A 17342-nucleotide genomic window follows, 5' to 3' on the forward strand; every position below is an offset into this window, starting at 1 on the left:
CAAGACAGTAAAGCTGCTTAAAGAAGATGAGAAGGAGCTGCTGAAGTCCGAAAGTAAATCAAAATAAGGGGGAGATGAAGGAAGAAAGACCCTGTCCACTAACTCTACCAAACACATTACCTTAGCTAGGTTTTATTTTCTCCACCTCTGCATGACAGCGCCAAATCTTTCATCAAATGAATTTGCTTACGTAGATCTAAACAATTGTAATCGAGAGTGAAATGAGTTAAAGGGAGTGAGAGTGAATTAGACTGGATAGCCACAGCCAACCTGAGCCACAGGGCTTTATTGTGAGAGCAGGGTGACGACAGCTCTTTTCTGTGTTGCCTCAAGAAGTGCATGTAATTGGGCTCTTGGGCCACCCCTTGAGCCTGTTTACATACTGTGGCGCACTAAGTTACCACCCACCCTTTCAACTGCTTGCCAGTGTCTTACAGATGCACATGGGGAGTAAGCCGCAAAGACGTGCATAAATAAATGTATGTACAGACACAATTCTCTGCTTTACCCACACACACCAGGGTCACAGCTACAATTGAGGACATAAGGGTCATGTCCTTGGTGTACTGTGTGGTGATATCGGTGTTTCAGTGTCCTGAGGTGCAGTGTATGTCTAGAAATGTAATATTCAGCCTGATGGCTATTCATTTTCTTTTCTCATATTCTTCACATAATGCTGCATTTTAGCCAGTTCTTTTAATAGTTAGTTACATGATGTTCAAGTATCCCAAAAACTTAGTTATGTAGACTGTCCGCCCTTTTTACCCTGTTATCTCGAGAGTAATTAGTAACTTATTTTATTATATTGAGATAACAAAGCTTATATTCTCGAGATAATAAAGGTATTAAATCATGATCTTCAACAGCATTAAAAATAACATATAGGGATGACTGTTCTCAGCTCCCACAGATATGCTATGTTAAAAGCATTACTTTTTTCTTTCATTTCTTCCATTACAATGGACAATAGGTTTATTTGCTAAAGCATGGGAAAAATGTTACAATCCTCTGTGCAAATATCATTTATTGAAGTCAATTTTACCCATTATTCTTTTCAACAATAGAGCATAACAAATTTTTAAAATGTTTGCATGCTTTGCAGTCACATGATTTCTGCTTGTTACCTTTGTGTTCTTAGCAATACAACAGAAATAACATTTTCTGCAGCTTTTACTTACATTCAGGCCTTTTGGTCTCTACTGAGTCTGAAATTGAAAGTCATTTGAGGTATAAGCCTATTGCTGAAATAATATTCTCTCTTAAATTGCATTGTTCAAATGTCACATCAACCTGACACCAATTGGATTAGTTGGAACAGTGGTTCCAAGATCTGAACTCTGCAATGGAGATGGTCGGCCAGTGCAAACATTGGTATTTTTGCTGGGAGTATCTTCAAATGCTTCATATCCCTAAAATCTGTACAATCAAGGCTAAAACGCTATACAAGTCAATAAACCATATTATTTTTAAAGTATTTACATTGGGTCATTAACAAAAAAAATATAGAAAAAACAACATATTTATCAGATTTTACAATATAAAAAAAACAAAACATATTCATCCATTTTTTTTAAAAAATGTATCAAAATAAACAAAATACTTCTTAAGACTCCTTTAATTATTTGAGCATTTATTTTTGTGATATGCTCAAAAAATGAGAAATGAATGAACTGCTGAGATTCAGTCATACTGTATATAAAATAAAATGTTTTCTTAGACTCTCTAAAATCAAGAGGGCTTAATGACTTTCTGTGAGGCTTGGTTGACCAACAGTAGGGGTCATGACCCCCAGGTTGGGAACTAGTGAGTAAATTAGAAAATAGTCCTCAAAAATGTTCCCGTCGGTGTTTTGTTCTCTGAGCTGTTAAATGTCTGATTGTAAAGCACATGTGTTGGCACGTGTGTGTTTGAGAAATGAATGATTTAAAGTTTATACGCCTTTTTCATGTCTTGAGTTATTTAATGTTGTTGGATCGTACAGGAGTCCAAGTGAAATTGCACACATTTAGACTTAATTCGCTCTGTTTCTCACACAAACTCATTGGAGTTCATGCACTGTATGTTGTCTTTTTGCCACTGAAAATAGTTTGAAGGATGTTTGATTTCGCCATCATTAATTTGGCTTACAGGAAATAAGTTGTTTAAATTATTAACCCTAATTGGTCACAATTACCCCACCTTGAATGATGCCAAGGGCTATTCCTGCTGTCCTAACCACTTCCTTCAGGCTTGGGGTTTTTCCTTTTTTTTTTCTTGGTCTGTGTTGTGTGATCTGTTTTGTGTATGCATGTACGCTTATGTAATACTGTTTGCAATGGTAATCTCATCCATCCATCTATGTGCCTCTGTGTGATCTTAGCTTAAATATTTGCACAATAGTGTGTTTATAGATTTATTCTCATGTCTGGGGCTGATGGTATGTTTTCCATTTGGACTAAAAGAGCTTAATTAATCTGCACAGGGTGTAGGTGACTCCATTCTCTGACAACCTACACTTAAGCATTATACGCATTCAGTGTTTTAAAGGATTAGTTTGTAGGATTTTGGGGGGGGTAAAAACAGTGGTAAAAACAGTGGTAAAAACACTGAATGAAGCATTTTCACATCACAAATCAGTGTTTCTCTTATCACATATGGCCTGCTTGCCCAATGCTTGCATATGTGTGCTCACCTATTATCACTGATAGTTTAACCCTTTAAAACCTGAGCAAATTGGCTTGATTTGTTTTAAAAACATGCAGTTAAAAGTTTTGAGATACACAAAAATTACCTGAAAAACAAAAAAGGTTAAAACAAACAAACAATGTAAATAAATGAAATAAATAGATAGATAAAACATAATAATAATATAGTTTTCTGGACTTTTTATCTACTTTTTAAAATTATCTTCTAAAACTTCTCTTACTTTCTTTCTTTTTAAAAAACAATTTTAGGTCTTTTTCTTGACCTATTTTTTGTTGCAATTTGTAGGACATGTTTTGCCAAGTTGCTCATTGCCTTAATGTAAATATACTTATTATATTCCATCATGGCAATATAGCCCCCTAAATCCTACATAATGGACCCTTAAACTGCAACAGTGAGGGTTTGATGAGTGAACATGTGAAGATTTCATTTCTCATGCATTATGCTTTGCACTCACTGATGATAAATCACGTCTCCAAACTGCATCATACGGCCATAATTCCAACCTTAATACACCATCTTTGTCATTAGAAAGACTCTCTTATCACTCATTTGGAAAACTCACATTGCCCATGTGTCCTCTGTTCTTGTAAAGCAAATAGACACAAAAGCACATCTGCCCCATCAGCACAGATGGCAAATCTGCCCCACAGTAACATGTGGCCTGATGTGTCCTCCAAATGAAACAATCAACACCCAAGTAGCATTCTCTGCTCGTACCCTGCTGTTTCTGTTGCTGCCTCTTCTTTCTACATGGTGTTTTGTTTTCTTACTGAAAGAGGAAATGATGAGAAAGAATCCCCCTTAACTCCAGTGAGAACATCAAACAGTGGTAATTGACACTCAGGAGAAGAAGCCAGTGACACCCCACTATTTGTCTATGAGAGCTGATGACAGTAAGGTATTAGTTGTTGTTTTTTCTTCTTTTCCTTGGCAGCAAGTAAAAGTAAATCCAGATGTGGATGAATTATGCAACTGAGGGTCTGTGAATGTTCTTTGCTACTCCAAGTGAAGATTCATAAATTGTTTTATGGCAATAAAGATGAGAGAAAGTTGCGGAAGATTGTTTTTACAGTTTGGCAGTGGTGGATGAAGTACCTGAAAGACATACTTGATTAAAAGTACAGATATCTTACCCGAAAGGTTTTATAACATTAAATATAAGTATTTGAGGTAAAAGTACAAGTAAATGATCCTAATAAAAAAGAAAGTGGTTAGAATTTTGAAGATTCTGAAGTTTATTTCTTTGCAACATATACCTTCCTACATTACATCTAAGAAAAAGTGAGGCCTTTTTCTTTTTACAACTTAATGGATTCAAAGAACAAAATCCAATTTTTCCTTCCCTCCCATTCTCTCATTTGTCTGTCCCTCCTCTCCTCCCTTCCTCTCTTTCTTCTGTTTTGTAGTATGTAGTTAAAATGCGTAGGGGAAATGTATATGAGTAAAAGTACACATTTTATTTAAGAAATGTACTGGAGTAAAAGTAAAATTAGACAGAAATATAAAAACTAAAGTAAAGTACAGATACTGCCAAAAAATACTTAAGTACTGTTACAAAGTATTATTACTTTGTTACATTAAACCGCTTTTGGGGGGAATACGTAAGAGTGAAAGAGATGGCAATTCTCCCAAAAAGGAATGAAAATAATATTTGTTTTTAACCTTATTTATCTTTATCTACACCCCTCCTTCTCCTGACTACCCCTGCAGAGGCAACAGACCAGGGGGTCGGTGGAGGTGGGCGGCGTGAGCTGAAGTCGGTTCCCTTCATCAGCTATCTGTCGGCACTGCAGAAGAGCCAGCTGCTGTCTGAAGACATGGTGAATGGCGTGGAGATCCGCTGCGAGGAGAAGGGCAGCTGTCCAGCTGGCTGCCACCTGTGCCATCACCAGGCCATGATGGGAGGAGTGTCAGGGAGAGGCCGCGCTGGTAGCAGCAGGAGCGGAGAGCAGCCTTCCCCCATCCCTGTGCTGCTGGAAGTCAGCCGTGTGGTGCCCCTCTACAGCTTGGTCCAAGACAACGTCACCAAAGAGGTGAGAAAGCAGCGTGGGGGAGGGAAGTCTGCGTGCATGTGTGCTTGTGTGCGCATGTGTGTGCTTGTGGATGTGTGTGTAGCAGCAGAGGTAGAGGCTGAGTAAGTGCACGTTAAAGGGAACTAAGTCAAGAGATGTGATTTATTACGAGTTAGAGGAAAAAAGCAAAAATAGTAAAAACGTCCATTTATTGTAACAATAAAAGTAGTTTTGAATAAGAGGAATTAAAATCTACACACACGCCACTAATGATGTTTGAGGCCTGAATTTAAAAAAAAAACAACAACTTTTTTTCGTGTAATTTGGGGCTATTTTATAACATGTCTTCTTTCAGAGTAGGTGAGGAAAACATCCAAAATACATATATTTAGATATATTTTAATTCAGATTTATCTTCTTGAAATGTATGCAAAATGTGCATACTTATTTGGATAATGCCTCATTGGCAAGGTAATACACTGAACTAGACTATACTCTACTACAGTACACTTACTCCATGCTACACAAGATTAATGAAGACAACATTTTCCTCTTTTCGTCCTCGTCAGAATGTACCTGGACATTTTAATCCGACAAAGATCCAAGAAGGAACGAAATGCTGTTATCATTAAACTTGTGTGGCATAGAATAAGTTTGCAGGTATTACTTTTTCCCTCATGTCTGCCGCTTTTTGACAGCCTTGCCCCTACATGATGCGCGTATAACTATTCTCCCTCATTGGCATATTTGAAAAATTACAGAAAACTTGTAATACAATAAATATACAACACAATAATTAAATATATAGATAAATTAATTAAATAATAATTATCTTAATGTGAGTAATCTACTGGGGAAGTGCCATTGTGATAGCTGTTTTATAAAAAAAAGAAATCATGGTATTTTACAGTATTACAGTATACAGTTTTATCACTCCAAACCAAATATAGCTGCAATTTCTGCAAAGAAGCATATCAGAAGGACATTGTAAACACGATGCAAATTAACACATTTGTTTGGCTGCCCCATGACAAAATGTGCAATGTGCTTAGCGTGTATAGAAGTATATGCTAACTGTTTAATATATTTTACTTAAATACAATCTCATGCCATGTGGTGGTGTAATCCTTTCACACTGTACATGTGCATTGTCCTCTGGAGCATTTTAACTCATGCAATTGTAACAAATGGCCTCTAGGTGGCATGAGTTGGTTAACTTCGACCACTGGAAATGAGCACTGTAATACAGAGGGCATAAAAAGATGACATCATGGTTTTCTCCTCTTGTGGGGAAGTCTGTGTGTGTGTGTGTGTGTGTGTGAGAGAGAGAGAGAGAGAGAGAGCTATCTATATGTGTGTCTGTGTCTAAACAAGCATGCACAGCTGAATGTAATATCAGCCTAATGGCCACATGTTGTGTTTATGATTCATCCTGTATGAAAAGTCTTTGGATCTTTGCGCAGTGAAAGTTAATCATATCGAATTTCTTTTTCCGTAAGATAATTACGGAGGGGGGCTCTGGCTTCACTTGACATTTAGTTTACCACATTTTGCTCTGTTTGGGCTTCATCTTTACATTGTCTTGCTACCTGACATCCGGTACATGTCTCCTGTGTGCGTATGTGAGCCAGCGCAGAGCCTTTGTTTGTGGGTGACTCACACCTAACACACGCCATAGGGAGTAGACTGGTTCATGCTCCCCCAATCAAGCATCTAATTACCTTACCTTATGATATTACCGACAACAGAGGCAAACACACATACATTGAATATGTACATATATATATACCCCCCAACACCAACATCCGAACACAGAGGCCAAACACACAAAGCTGTACGTGCTGCCCATAACAAGCACCACAGCCCTAAAGAAAAGAAGGCACAATCAATATCAGACGAGTATATATGTATATGTATATATATATATATGCATTCATGAACACACACACATCACAAATCCCCCTGTACGTGCTGCCCATAACAAGCACCACAGCCCTAAAGAAAAGAAGGCACAATCAATATCAGACGATCCCTAGTGGGCCTCATCGATAGCTAAACGTGAGGAAGAGCAAAATGTCTCTTTTCCCTCTCTCCCAAACACCTCGCTATGCATCCTTCTCTCTCCCCCTACCCAACCCGTGGTCTTCTGGGGATGTGGAGAGTGAGATGTATGAGGAGGAGGAGAAGGGGTAGACTGCAGTGGATCGCTCTGGCAAGCCCTTCTGAGGTAGCTAGAGGCAGGATTATTAGCTTCTTATTGATGTCATCGACCTCTTGGGAGGGAGGGGAGTCCATCACTCCGCTCCTCTTTTCCTCTCTTTCTCTTCTTCTCCTGGCCGCCGCCGCCGCCGCTAGTCTGAAAGGCACATATTGCATTAGGAGACGAGCGACACAACAACCTGCGCCTCCACACAACTGCTCATTCTCTCTCTTTGTGTGTGTGTCTTTTTCACACACACTTTCTACTTGGCTGGGTCTATCTGGGAAGACAGCTGCCATGTTGCAAAATCTTTCTCAGAGATGAAGTTCATTTTTTCCCCCTCTTAAACCCCCTGAAGCCATCAAAATAGAGGCTTAGTTGTTCAGCTTATGATTTGATGGACTGGGGTTTTACCGATATGTGTTTGCCTGTTTGTATGCATGTGTGTGTGTATACCCAATATTGGTTTACACAGACCTGTCACTCTTTCTATGACCCCCCCCCCCCCCCCCCTCCTCACCTACCTGCATCTTTCAGTTGCCTCTCTCGGCCGCCTGACTGTTTGACAGGACATGTCATGTTCCTTTCACGTCAGTCTTCTCATTATTACGCCAAAGGTTACAGTGTAACAATGTGAAATTACCCCTTCCTTGAAACGACCACTACCAGGACTGAAAAAACCCAACATAAAAAACATAGTACAGTGGTAGAAATAACTTGAGCTATGTGGCTTTGTTACAGCGGAGAATGGAGATCATGCATTTCTATTTAAATATAAATATAAATATAAATATAAAAAAAGTCATATTTTGTACAAAGTCAGATTCCCATGTTTTTTTTTTTAATTATAAAGCAAGTACATAAATACTGGGAAAGTATCAAAATGTTCAGTCTACAAGTCTACAAGTGCAAACAGTTTGTATCTAGAAACTGTGCCTTTAAACAAGCCGTCAGGACTTCTGTGAAGTTGTGATGTCACAACTATACTATAAAAAGGTAAAACTGTTGCTAAAGTGACGTTACAGTCATTACCCAGCAGCAATGACGTTGCAAAGATGCTGAGAGTGCAGATGTGGAAGATGTGGAAACACAGATCAATAAGAGCAGGCCGTTTACTTCGGCGGCGGCGGGGGGGGGCTTAAAGAAACGCTAAAACGGAGTGCCTCAGAAGGAGGGTGAATACAGGTGCATTCAGACAGACAGTATGAGAAAAATAATGTGTTTTTTGATTACTAAAACATGTAAACATGTTCTGGTAGAAACACCAAATACAAGATAGTTATCAGAGTTATTTCCTAAAAGCATGTTAAAAAGTTGGTTTACCTAAAGATATTGTTTCACTTACCTCTGATGGTATTTATCTATGTTGGTAGTGTATTTTTTTTTAAGTGAACAGACTTTAAGATGTCCTTCCTTGATATATTTCCCTCAACCACAATACCACGAAGGAAGAACTTCTAATAAAAACTGCTTACATTGAGGTCTGTGGATTCTGCAGAGTAACTGGACACTTTTTTTCTGAAAAGACAAGTTAATATTCAAGTTTTTAGTTAGGGTTAGGTTTAGAAAAAAATCCAGAAATCTAAAATCCCCACAACTGTAGCCAATAAAAGCTGAAATATCCACATGTCTAAATTGTGGGGGCATGAAATTTTATTTATTTATTTTTTAAATATGTGGATGCGTTGTCTGAAAAACAAACAAACAAAATTTAATGATTATGTTTTGCATTTGGAAGAAAAATTTTGAGGTCTACTCTCTCATTGTCTTGGTTTTGAACACTTCTCAAGTTGCTCTATTCTCGGGCTTGGCTTGCTTTAAAGCTGGTCTTGACTTGAATTCGACTGGAACCGGTCTTGGAATTGGCTTGGACTCGACGAAGGTGGTCTTGCTTACAGGCCTGGTGTGTGCACGCAAATACACGCACACAGATACACCCCTGTTTTAGTGCCAGAGAAAAATACCTCAGTGGATAAATAAATAAGCTAACGCCTGTGGAGCTTGCCAGTGGTCCCATGTCCTGTGTTGCTGTGACTGAATTATGGCAAACCTTTTGAACAAATTGCTTGTGAGTCTAATGGGTCAGAATGCTCTATATCTTGCCGAGTGGCTGCTGTCATGCTCTCGACGTAACGCACTGCTGCAGCCCCTTGCAGGGGTGTGTCTAGAAGATTTTCTGTAGGGGTAGGAGGAGGCACAGAGGCAAAAGAGTGCCAAAATGAAAGAGCTACCAGCAGTACCCACATGAGGGCAGGTATTTTTGAAAAGGGTAGGAGGGGCTTTCCCAAGGGGACCTTCTAACCAAAGCAATATGCAGTTACCATATTAAAAAATAAATTAATTAATTAATTAAAAAAGCAACAAATATTGAATGTTGCTGCCAACTCTTGGCAGTGCCATACGGAATTAAAAAATGCATGTTTTGATCCTAGACACATAACTTCAGTACCAAGGAGAGCGCATACTATAGATCCTTGAACAGATTTATACAGTATGTAGTTGCTATGGTCAGTTCAGGCCAGGAGCTGGGAGCAGCTGTCTGAGCTAACTGACAAAAGTTGGTCATGACATTTTTATTTGGGTTTAAAGCCCTTTTCAGCTTACTCTTTTTCCTGCCTTTTCTTTTTCTGGCATCCCACCTTATGTGGAAGTTCTGTAACATTATGAAATAGTTAGATAGCAAAAAAAAAAAAAAAAAAGACTCAGGAGAGGGGGTTTCCAATATGAAATAAGCTATATTTTACTAAAGTAACAATAAATACAATGTTTATTTTGTTGTTTTAATAAGTAATGACAAATATTTTTGGCTCAAATAATATTTGGTCATCAGTACTTATATTTAACATGATCAGTCGTGGCCTCTACTGGCCCCCCACAAGCAGATGGAGCCCAGAAAGCTCTTAAAGCTCATAAAGCATTTACTACATGAACAGACATGTCCTCCTGGACAAAACAGTTTAACAGCCACTAAATCCCTTTTTCTTCACCAAAATGCCCCCTGATGATGATTGGGTGGCAACATCAATAACTATTACATTAATCATGTAGAGGTTAATGACCATCAGATACTCACTAGTGAAATATTGACCCCATATGAACCTGTTCACAGCCTTCGATCCTCAGGTGGGGCCCTTCTGGCCGTTCCAAAGACGACTCTTGAAATCAAAGGTGACTGTGACTGCCATCAGGGCCCCTAAGATTTGGAACGACCCTCCTGAGGAGATAAAGCTTGCAGAATCAGCGACTTCTTATTAATCACCTCTTAAAACGCATTTTTATGTACTTGCCTTCAAGTGATTTTGTCTTTCTAGTTATTTATTTTACTTCTTTTATTTCTGTTTTATTTATCTTATTTCCATTTATTTGTATTTTAGTTGCTTTTGTTGTTTTTGGTCTCTTTTTTTATATTATTTTATTTTGACTTTTTGCGTCCTGCATCTTGCATTATTTACCCTAGCTCTGTCTCACTTGCGTTGAAGTAGTATCCCATTTCTGCTTTTGCTTTGTACGTCAAAGCACTTTTTAAACTCTGCTTTTAAAAGGCGCTATATAAAAATTAAACTATGATTGTTAATATTATTGGCCTTCACTGAAATTTAATATGTCAAATTTTATTTAAATTTATTCCCCTTCTCTTCAGTCTTTTTTTTTAAATGTTGGCTTAAATTGTTTCTTTGGAACAAATGATATAATAGCACACTAAGAAACAAGTTAATTTACTTTGCTGGGAAGGTCAGATTACTTCAGACCAGGAGTTGTCACACCTAAAAACGAATACCTGCTGCTTAAGGGTCCTCAGGTGACACTGCAATCCCCCATCAACCTCGGGGTGAACCAACCCTCCAGCCGCCCCATTGTCTAATTTCCTGGAAGTACTACTTCTGATAAGGTTCCTAGAAGCAACCCATTGGTTCCTTTGTTAACACCATTAGCCCTGAATGACTGGAAAGGCTACATAAACGCAATTGCATGTGTGTGTGTGTGCGCCCACAAACACACACACACACACACGCACACACACACACACACACACACACACACAGACATACACACTTAGGTCACCATTGATGGTGTCCTGTGTGTGCTGACTTAGACTCTTTACCACTACTGGTGATCATCTTATAAATCAATACTGTGGGCCAGCTGGCCAGTGTTTTCGCGTATTAGCCTCTGAAGACGGACAGTAATATGGTCAGCTTCGACTAGACAAACAGATTAATACATTAAAGAGGTCACAATGGCCTCCCTTGCCTTCTTGTAAGTTGCGACAGGCTTCTACGAAAGTGAAAGGTCCAAATAGTATTTTGGTGCCAGTGAGTCTGCTTGGCTCTGGAGATGATGTCAAGGCTTGGAATTTGCGGCGGGAGTTGTTGCTGATGCTCCGTAGCCTCGCCGTTCCGATCTTGTCTTCTGTAAGCAGGGGGTGATTACATTTCAGCTCAATTTGTTCAGTATCGATAAGGTCAATGAAGATGAATTGTGGCATATTTGTGAAAGGATAGAACCATGTGTTATTGTAACCATCAGGGTATCGCCAGTTCCTGAAAGCAAATCTGTCATGACGGCACAAAAACTGTCTCACACTGTTACAGTCAGTGCTCAGACGGGACCATCTTTGTCAAAACACTTGCTTTACTAGTATGAGCACAATGGATAAGGCTTGTTTCTTACCCCTATCTGGCCAATACAGAATTCATATGGATCCATAGTGTTCTGGGAAATGCATGATCTGTGGTTAATCAATACAGTATAGGGTATCCTCCTCTTTTCAGCCATGACTTATCTCTGCATTGAACACAAAAGTACTCTCTCCTGGGTCTCTAATGTGTCTGTTCATCTCACTAAAGGATTTTTTTTAAAAAACTTGCACCACTAGCCGGACATATAAGCTGTCTTTACCGCCACATACTTGACATATTATCACTTTACGTGCATTAGCTGTTCCTTTTTCTCGCTTTTCTCCAAATCCTCATCTCTGCTTTACCTCCTGTGCCCCCCGCCCAACCCCCCACCTCATTCTCTAAACCACAATTAGATTCCCTGTTTACCCAGTGGAGACTGGCTTGCATTACTCTTCAAACATAAACACGGCGGTAATCGCTTTGTCTATTTTTCACATGTGCAGCCATGCAATCAAGCGCACAGACCCATATGGGGTTTTTCTAGGAATCTGGTGGTGGTAAACGCATGGCGGTCCTGTGGTCTTTCTCTCTTTTGCCCCCTAGCAGCGGAGGTCATTTCTCATTTCTCATATTTGTCTAGTCTGTGTGCGTGCATGGACCTGGAGTCCAGGTTTTTCTTGTTGCCTTTGTCTGTGGCCTGCTTCCCATTGACATGAGGTGGCAAGACCCCTGCTGCTGTTGTTTTCTGGCAGCAGTTAGCCACATGGGTTCAGGCAAGGGGGAAGAAATGTAATTACCTTTTTCCCCTTTTTGGTTTTCCAGGGGGTTATTATATGGCCATGGATTACAGTGCTTGCCTACCCCCTATAATAACTGCTCATTCAGCATGCTCATTTAGAGGGGCTTGTATCGGAGGATAAATAATGGGTAAGCCTTGCCTTTCGAAGGATACTGATCAGGCTTTGAGAGTTCAGAGTCTCCTTTTTTCACACCTTTGTTTCCTTGTTCGTCTTGTTGATTTTTTGCTGTCCGATTTCCTTTGGAGCCTCTTTTTTTCCACTCTTTCTTACTCTGCTGCTCATTTAGGTCACTTTGACTCGCCTTGAGTGAAAGCAAGTGGTATTGGAAGAAGTCAGTTCCCATGAAAGACTGTTGAGCCTCCTTTACAGCTAACAATGCAGTGTTGTGGAAATGCTAACATCAGCTTCTGAGTGCATACCCTGACTCTTTTTTTGGCCAAGCCGTCAGCCTTTCTGGTCAGGACTATGCCCAAAGTCATCTCAAATGTCACTTTCACTAATTAACGCTGCAGAAAGCTGTGTGTGCATGTTTGCACGTCCCCACGTGTACACGCTGCGTGTTCGCAGTTGTCTTAAAGACGTGTGTGGTCTCATCAGTTCCGTCGCTTTCGGATAATGTCATGGTGTATTGGAACAAAGGAGTGGCTCCTCTCTGCTTTTTGTCGGATGCCTGGTACCCAGTGATAATGTTTCCGCATGGTTCCAGTGTCCTATTTTTGTGACCATGATCAAGCACATCTCCAAAGTTGTCTGCATGAGGCAGCACTGCCAACCAGTTAGAGCACATAAATAACTGAGTGCTCCATTGATCCATAGTGTGACAGGGGGAGCCACAGCGCTTGCGAACTCCCTTGAACTCGCTCTCTATCATGCCTGTGGCTTTAGGGAAAGCCCTGACATTATGCTTTATTGCTTTGACGGTTATATTGGCATTTTGCTGCCTTTTAGAGGATGACTGAGCTTCTGCCTTTGATTTTTCTTTCGCCCGTTAATGAAGCAGCGCGAGGAGATGTTAGGAGATGATGTCATCTCCTAGCTCCCCCTCCCCTCCCTCCCCATCCTCCATCCCCATCCTCCATCCCCTGCACAGACAGACCAACAGCGACACCGACAGATCCACACACAAACATTCGCATAGAATGGAGGAGGTGGGGAGTGTCACAGCTTTCACACCTCCATCATAAGAGTCAGTGTATCTATGATATCACAGTGTAAGCTCGTCGATGTTAGTGAGATGTTCCTGCCTTTCAGTAATTGGGAACGGTGGGTATGAAAAGGTCACACTGCGTGTGGGTGTGGGTTTGTACCTGTACTTCTATCTTTGTGAGACCCTTCTTGAGTTCTAGACCTTCCGAAAGAGGGCATTTCTGAAAATTCACAACATTTTGGGCAGTCCTCACTTCATCGTGGTAAGGCTGAGGTTTGATATGTTAGTGTTGAGGGTTAATTTTAGGGGATGGGGTTGAAAGAAAATGAATATAGTCAATGTATGTATGCCTGTGTGTGTGCGGGGATATGGATGACGCTGGTTGTCGGGATGGGAGATGGGGGTGGAGTAAGCATAGATGGACGGGGAGCGCATGTTCCAAGAGATAATTGCATTTCTCTCACCTGTTACCCTTTACAGGCCTTCAAGAGCGCTACAATGAGCTCATACTGGTGTGCTGGAAAGGGCGATGTCATTGATAACTGGTGTCGCTGCGACCTGAGTGCCTTCAGCAAAGATGGCCTGCCTAACTGCAGTCCCCTCAGGCAGCCAATGTAAGTGTTAGGTGACACCATGACACCTAGGAATTCATGCACAAGAGAGATTTCATGGATGCATGCACTGATGCACCGCAGACATAATCACATATGCACACACACATACACACACACGTACCTGTCTTTACTGACTCCTGGGGCACTTGGAAAAAGTTGTAGACAAAAGCACAGTCCTGCAAAGTTCTAATAGCTGTCAGTTGGTCCTTACACCCCTCTGAGAAGAACATGCTCTTGTTCAAGGTGTCCTGATAATACTTTAGAGTCATCTACCACAGCTATTGTTGCCCTAAAACTTTAAAAAGGAAACAGGAAGTTGAAAGGGCAATAATTAATAAGATAGGGCTGCAATGAAAGCATTTAACTAGATGATAACAACAAAATATGCCTATTAGTTTATTATATTCCAGAATTAATGAGAGGCAAAATTTATTGTCACCACGCTAGAACAACAATGAAAGCGTAACAAGGATAAATTATAGTGTAGCTGCAAGAGAGGATTATGGTCCAAAATCAAATTAAAGTTGCACCCATTGTGTTGTTTTGTTGTGGATGTCCTGCTGACATGATCAGTTCTGACCAAATCTATAGTTTTGCAAGATTCGTACTTTGTAAATTTCATATATATATATATATATATATATATATATATGTATATATAGTGAAAAAATATACCTACCACTAATACTGATTTTTGCTTAAAGATGCATATATTGGAGGAAGACTTGGATGGACTGGATGAGTAGACTGACTTTCCTCTTATGGCACTCATGAGAAGCATAAAGCTAATTCACTGATTTGCCGATTTGCGACGTCTCAAATTTTATTGGAACAAATGGACGAAATTCTAATAATACAAACAGGCAGTGAGGCTACACAGCTGTTCTTTTTGTGATGATGTGTAAGGCACAAAGTCATTGTAGCCTGTGTGTCATAGGTTCCTGTGGGCTTGAATACATAGTGCTACAATACAACTGTTTCACAGGTCAAGAATGAATATTGAATCTCAGTTTTTTAGACAACATGAATTAGATGAAAAAAAGCCCCAGGACATTTTACAACCTTATCACTGGAAAATTGTACATTCCTGCAAACCATGGATATGTTACACTTACATATCATTACATATCCACCATTCCCTTCTGATTGACGTCAGCTCATATATACTATGACACTTTGAAAAACATATGAAACATACAAATGTAACATATTTGTGGTTTGCAGAAATGTACAATACCAACATAAGTTTCCGGTGATTGGACCAAATTTTTTTATCTACAGTTCCACAAAACTGGGAAAACATCTGCTCATAAAGATCATGTAATATTATCAAAAACCCCAGAACAGCTACTAAATGGACTTTGTAATGAGACTGGCTTTAACTCTGCAGCAATACTTTTTAAAAAATGTGTTGCACAAGTATTGCACAAGTAGTTTAAAATGCATTTATGGCGGTTTTTGAATTGTTTTGTTTGTGGATAGTGGTTGTGGAATTGGAGAGCACAAGCATGCCACAACCAGAGTTTTGGTCAGGCAGTCCCTGGGCCCATGCCTGCTGGCATAAAAGGGCCAGTGAAGAGTCACTGCAGCAGCCAAAGCTAGTACTCAAGCCAGTGCCGGAGTGTAAGGCCAGTAAAACCCCGCATTACTTATTATTATTGTCTGTGAGGATGAAACTGAGCGGCATCCTTTTTATGAAAGAGGGATAACCTACCTCTCTTAGCCATTGTCACAGACACAGCTGGAGGGCAGGCAAAATGGAAATATTGTTCTTTTATCTCTTCTGAGGGATTAAACTGCACAGGGAACACTTCTGGTGAACAGGTGGCGTCGGAATGCTGTTTTATGCAAAGCTGCTGTTTGCCATCCTGTTGTCCAATGAAATACTGTATTGGCAGAGGTGTGACAGTCTCTATGACATAACAGTGACCACATGGGATTCCTACTTATCCATTCTAGGTGAAGGTCCATACTTTAGCCTTTGCACACATGCAGCCCTAGATGAGGTCAATGAATGGTTGTAACCTTTTGATCTCATTGTTTATATTTATCTCATTGCAATGTGTTAAACCTTGTCCTCTCTGTGTTACTCTATTAGTTTGCGCCTAGCACCTTATCTGGAGCCCTCAAGCACAATGGTGGCCCTGGAATGGATGGATGTGGAGCCTCTGATTGGCTGCAAAGTTTCTGACTACGTCATCCAGCATAAAAGAGTGGAGGATCCTTCGGAGGCAGAGGTTTATACAGGTACATAAACTAATCTCTAAGACTGCATGCATTGATGTACTTTTTCTCACATTTTTCCAATGTGTTTAGAACTTTCCATGCCAACCATGCACACTTAAATGCATACAAACACACAAAAAGTTATGGACATAATACAAGTACTGAGAAAAGAATAATTTCTTTATGTTTTTCATTTTTGGTGGTTTTGTAAGTTCTTTGTGTGTGGCAGTGGTTAGCACTGTTGGTCTGTGTGGAGTCTGCTCTTCCGTGTCCATATGAGTTTCCCTCTATGTCCACAGACATGGAAATTAGGTGGATTAGAGGCTCTAAATTGTTGTGTTAGTCATGTGATAGCCTTGTGAGCTAGATTTGGAAAAGTTTCACAAGATTCCACAGCATGTTTTAATTCCAAATAGAAGGAAAATTACATTGTTTACCGTGTTCAAATAAATCTGCTTGGCATAAAATTACAGAGATGAATGACTAAGATGTTTGATGAGTTGATAGAAGGAGTTAAAGTTACAGTTGGAGGGGATGAGGTTAAAGGTTTGATCTGGATACAGAACAGAAGGAAGGGCTTAGACTGAAGATGGGGGAAGATGACGTAGGGTAATTTATCAAGTGCCATAAATGGTGCTGACCATTGTGCCGTAGGGCTCGGGAAGTGGTCGTGGTTGTGACGGGGGTGCTGGGGTGAGTCAGAGGAAGGGTGATAGGAAGGAATTTAATAATATTGGAGAAATGAGGTGGTCTGGAAGAAGCTGGCTTTAGTCATTGGGAAGTATGGACAGGCCATCCATCACCCCTGGGAGGAGTGCTGATGAAGCGTGGGCACCAGCGAGCGAAGAGAGGGTACACTACAGACAGCTAGACACAGGCATGCTGGCAGAGGTGAGGTAGGCAGGGGCAGATGGTGTGGGTGACTCACTGTGCTATGTGCCAGTCACCACTATAAATCATGTCACAACAGACAGTATAACACATGTTAGGAGTCATTGTCTTCGTCTTTTGTCTTTTTTCTTTTTTCTTCCAT

The 17342-nt window shown here is 40.2% G+C and overlaps 1 protein-coding gene across 1 annotated transcript in view; it reads left to right on the top strand.

Annotated features, from left to right (window-relative positions):
- The window catches only part of LOC121959628 (astrotactin-2-like), a 353725-nt gene that overhangs the window by 288749 nt on the left and 47634 nt on the right, over positions 1-17342 (top strand). The window contains exons 17-19 of the mRNA XM_042509044.1: positions 4399-4721; positions 13950-14083; positions 16182-16330. Of these exons, the coding sequence (XP_042364978.1) occupies positions 4399-4721; positions 13950-14083; positions 16182-16330 (606 nt within the window). The remainder of the gene's footprint in view (positions 1-4398; positions 4722-13949; positions 14084-16181; positions 16331-17342) is intronic.

Source organism: Plectropomus leopardus, chromosome 20 (genome assembly GCF_008729295.1).
Source record: "Plectropomus leopardus isolate mb chromosome 20, YSFRI_Pleo_2.0, whole genome shotgun sequence".
Classification (NCBI taxonomy): Eukaryota; Metazoa; Chordata; class Actinopteri; order Perciformes; family Serranidae; genus Plectropomus; species Plectropomus leopardus.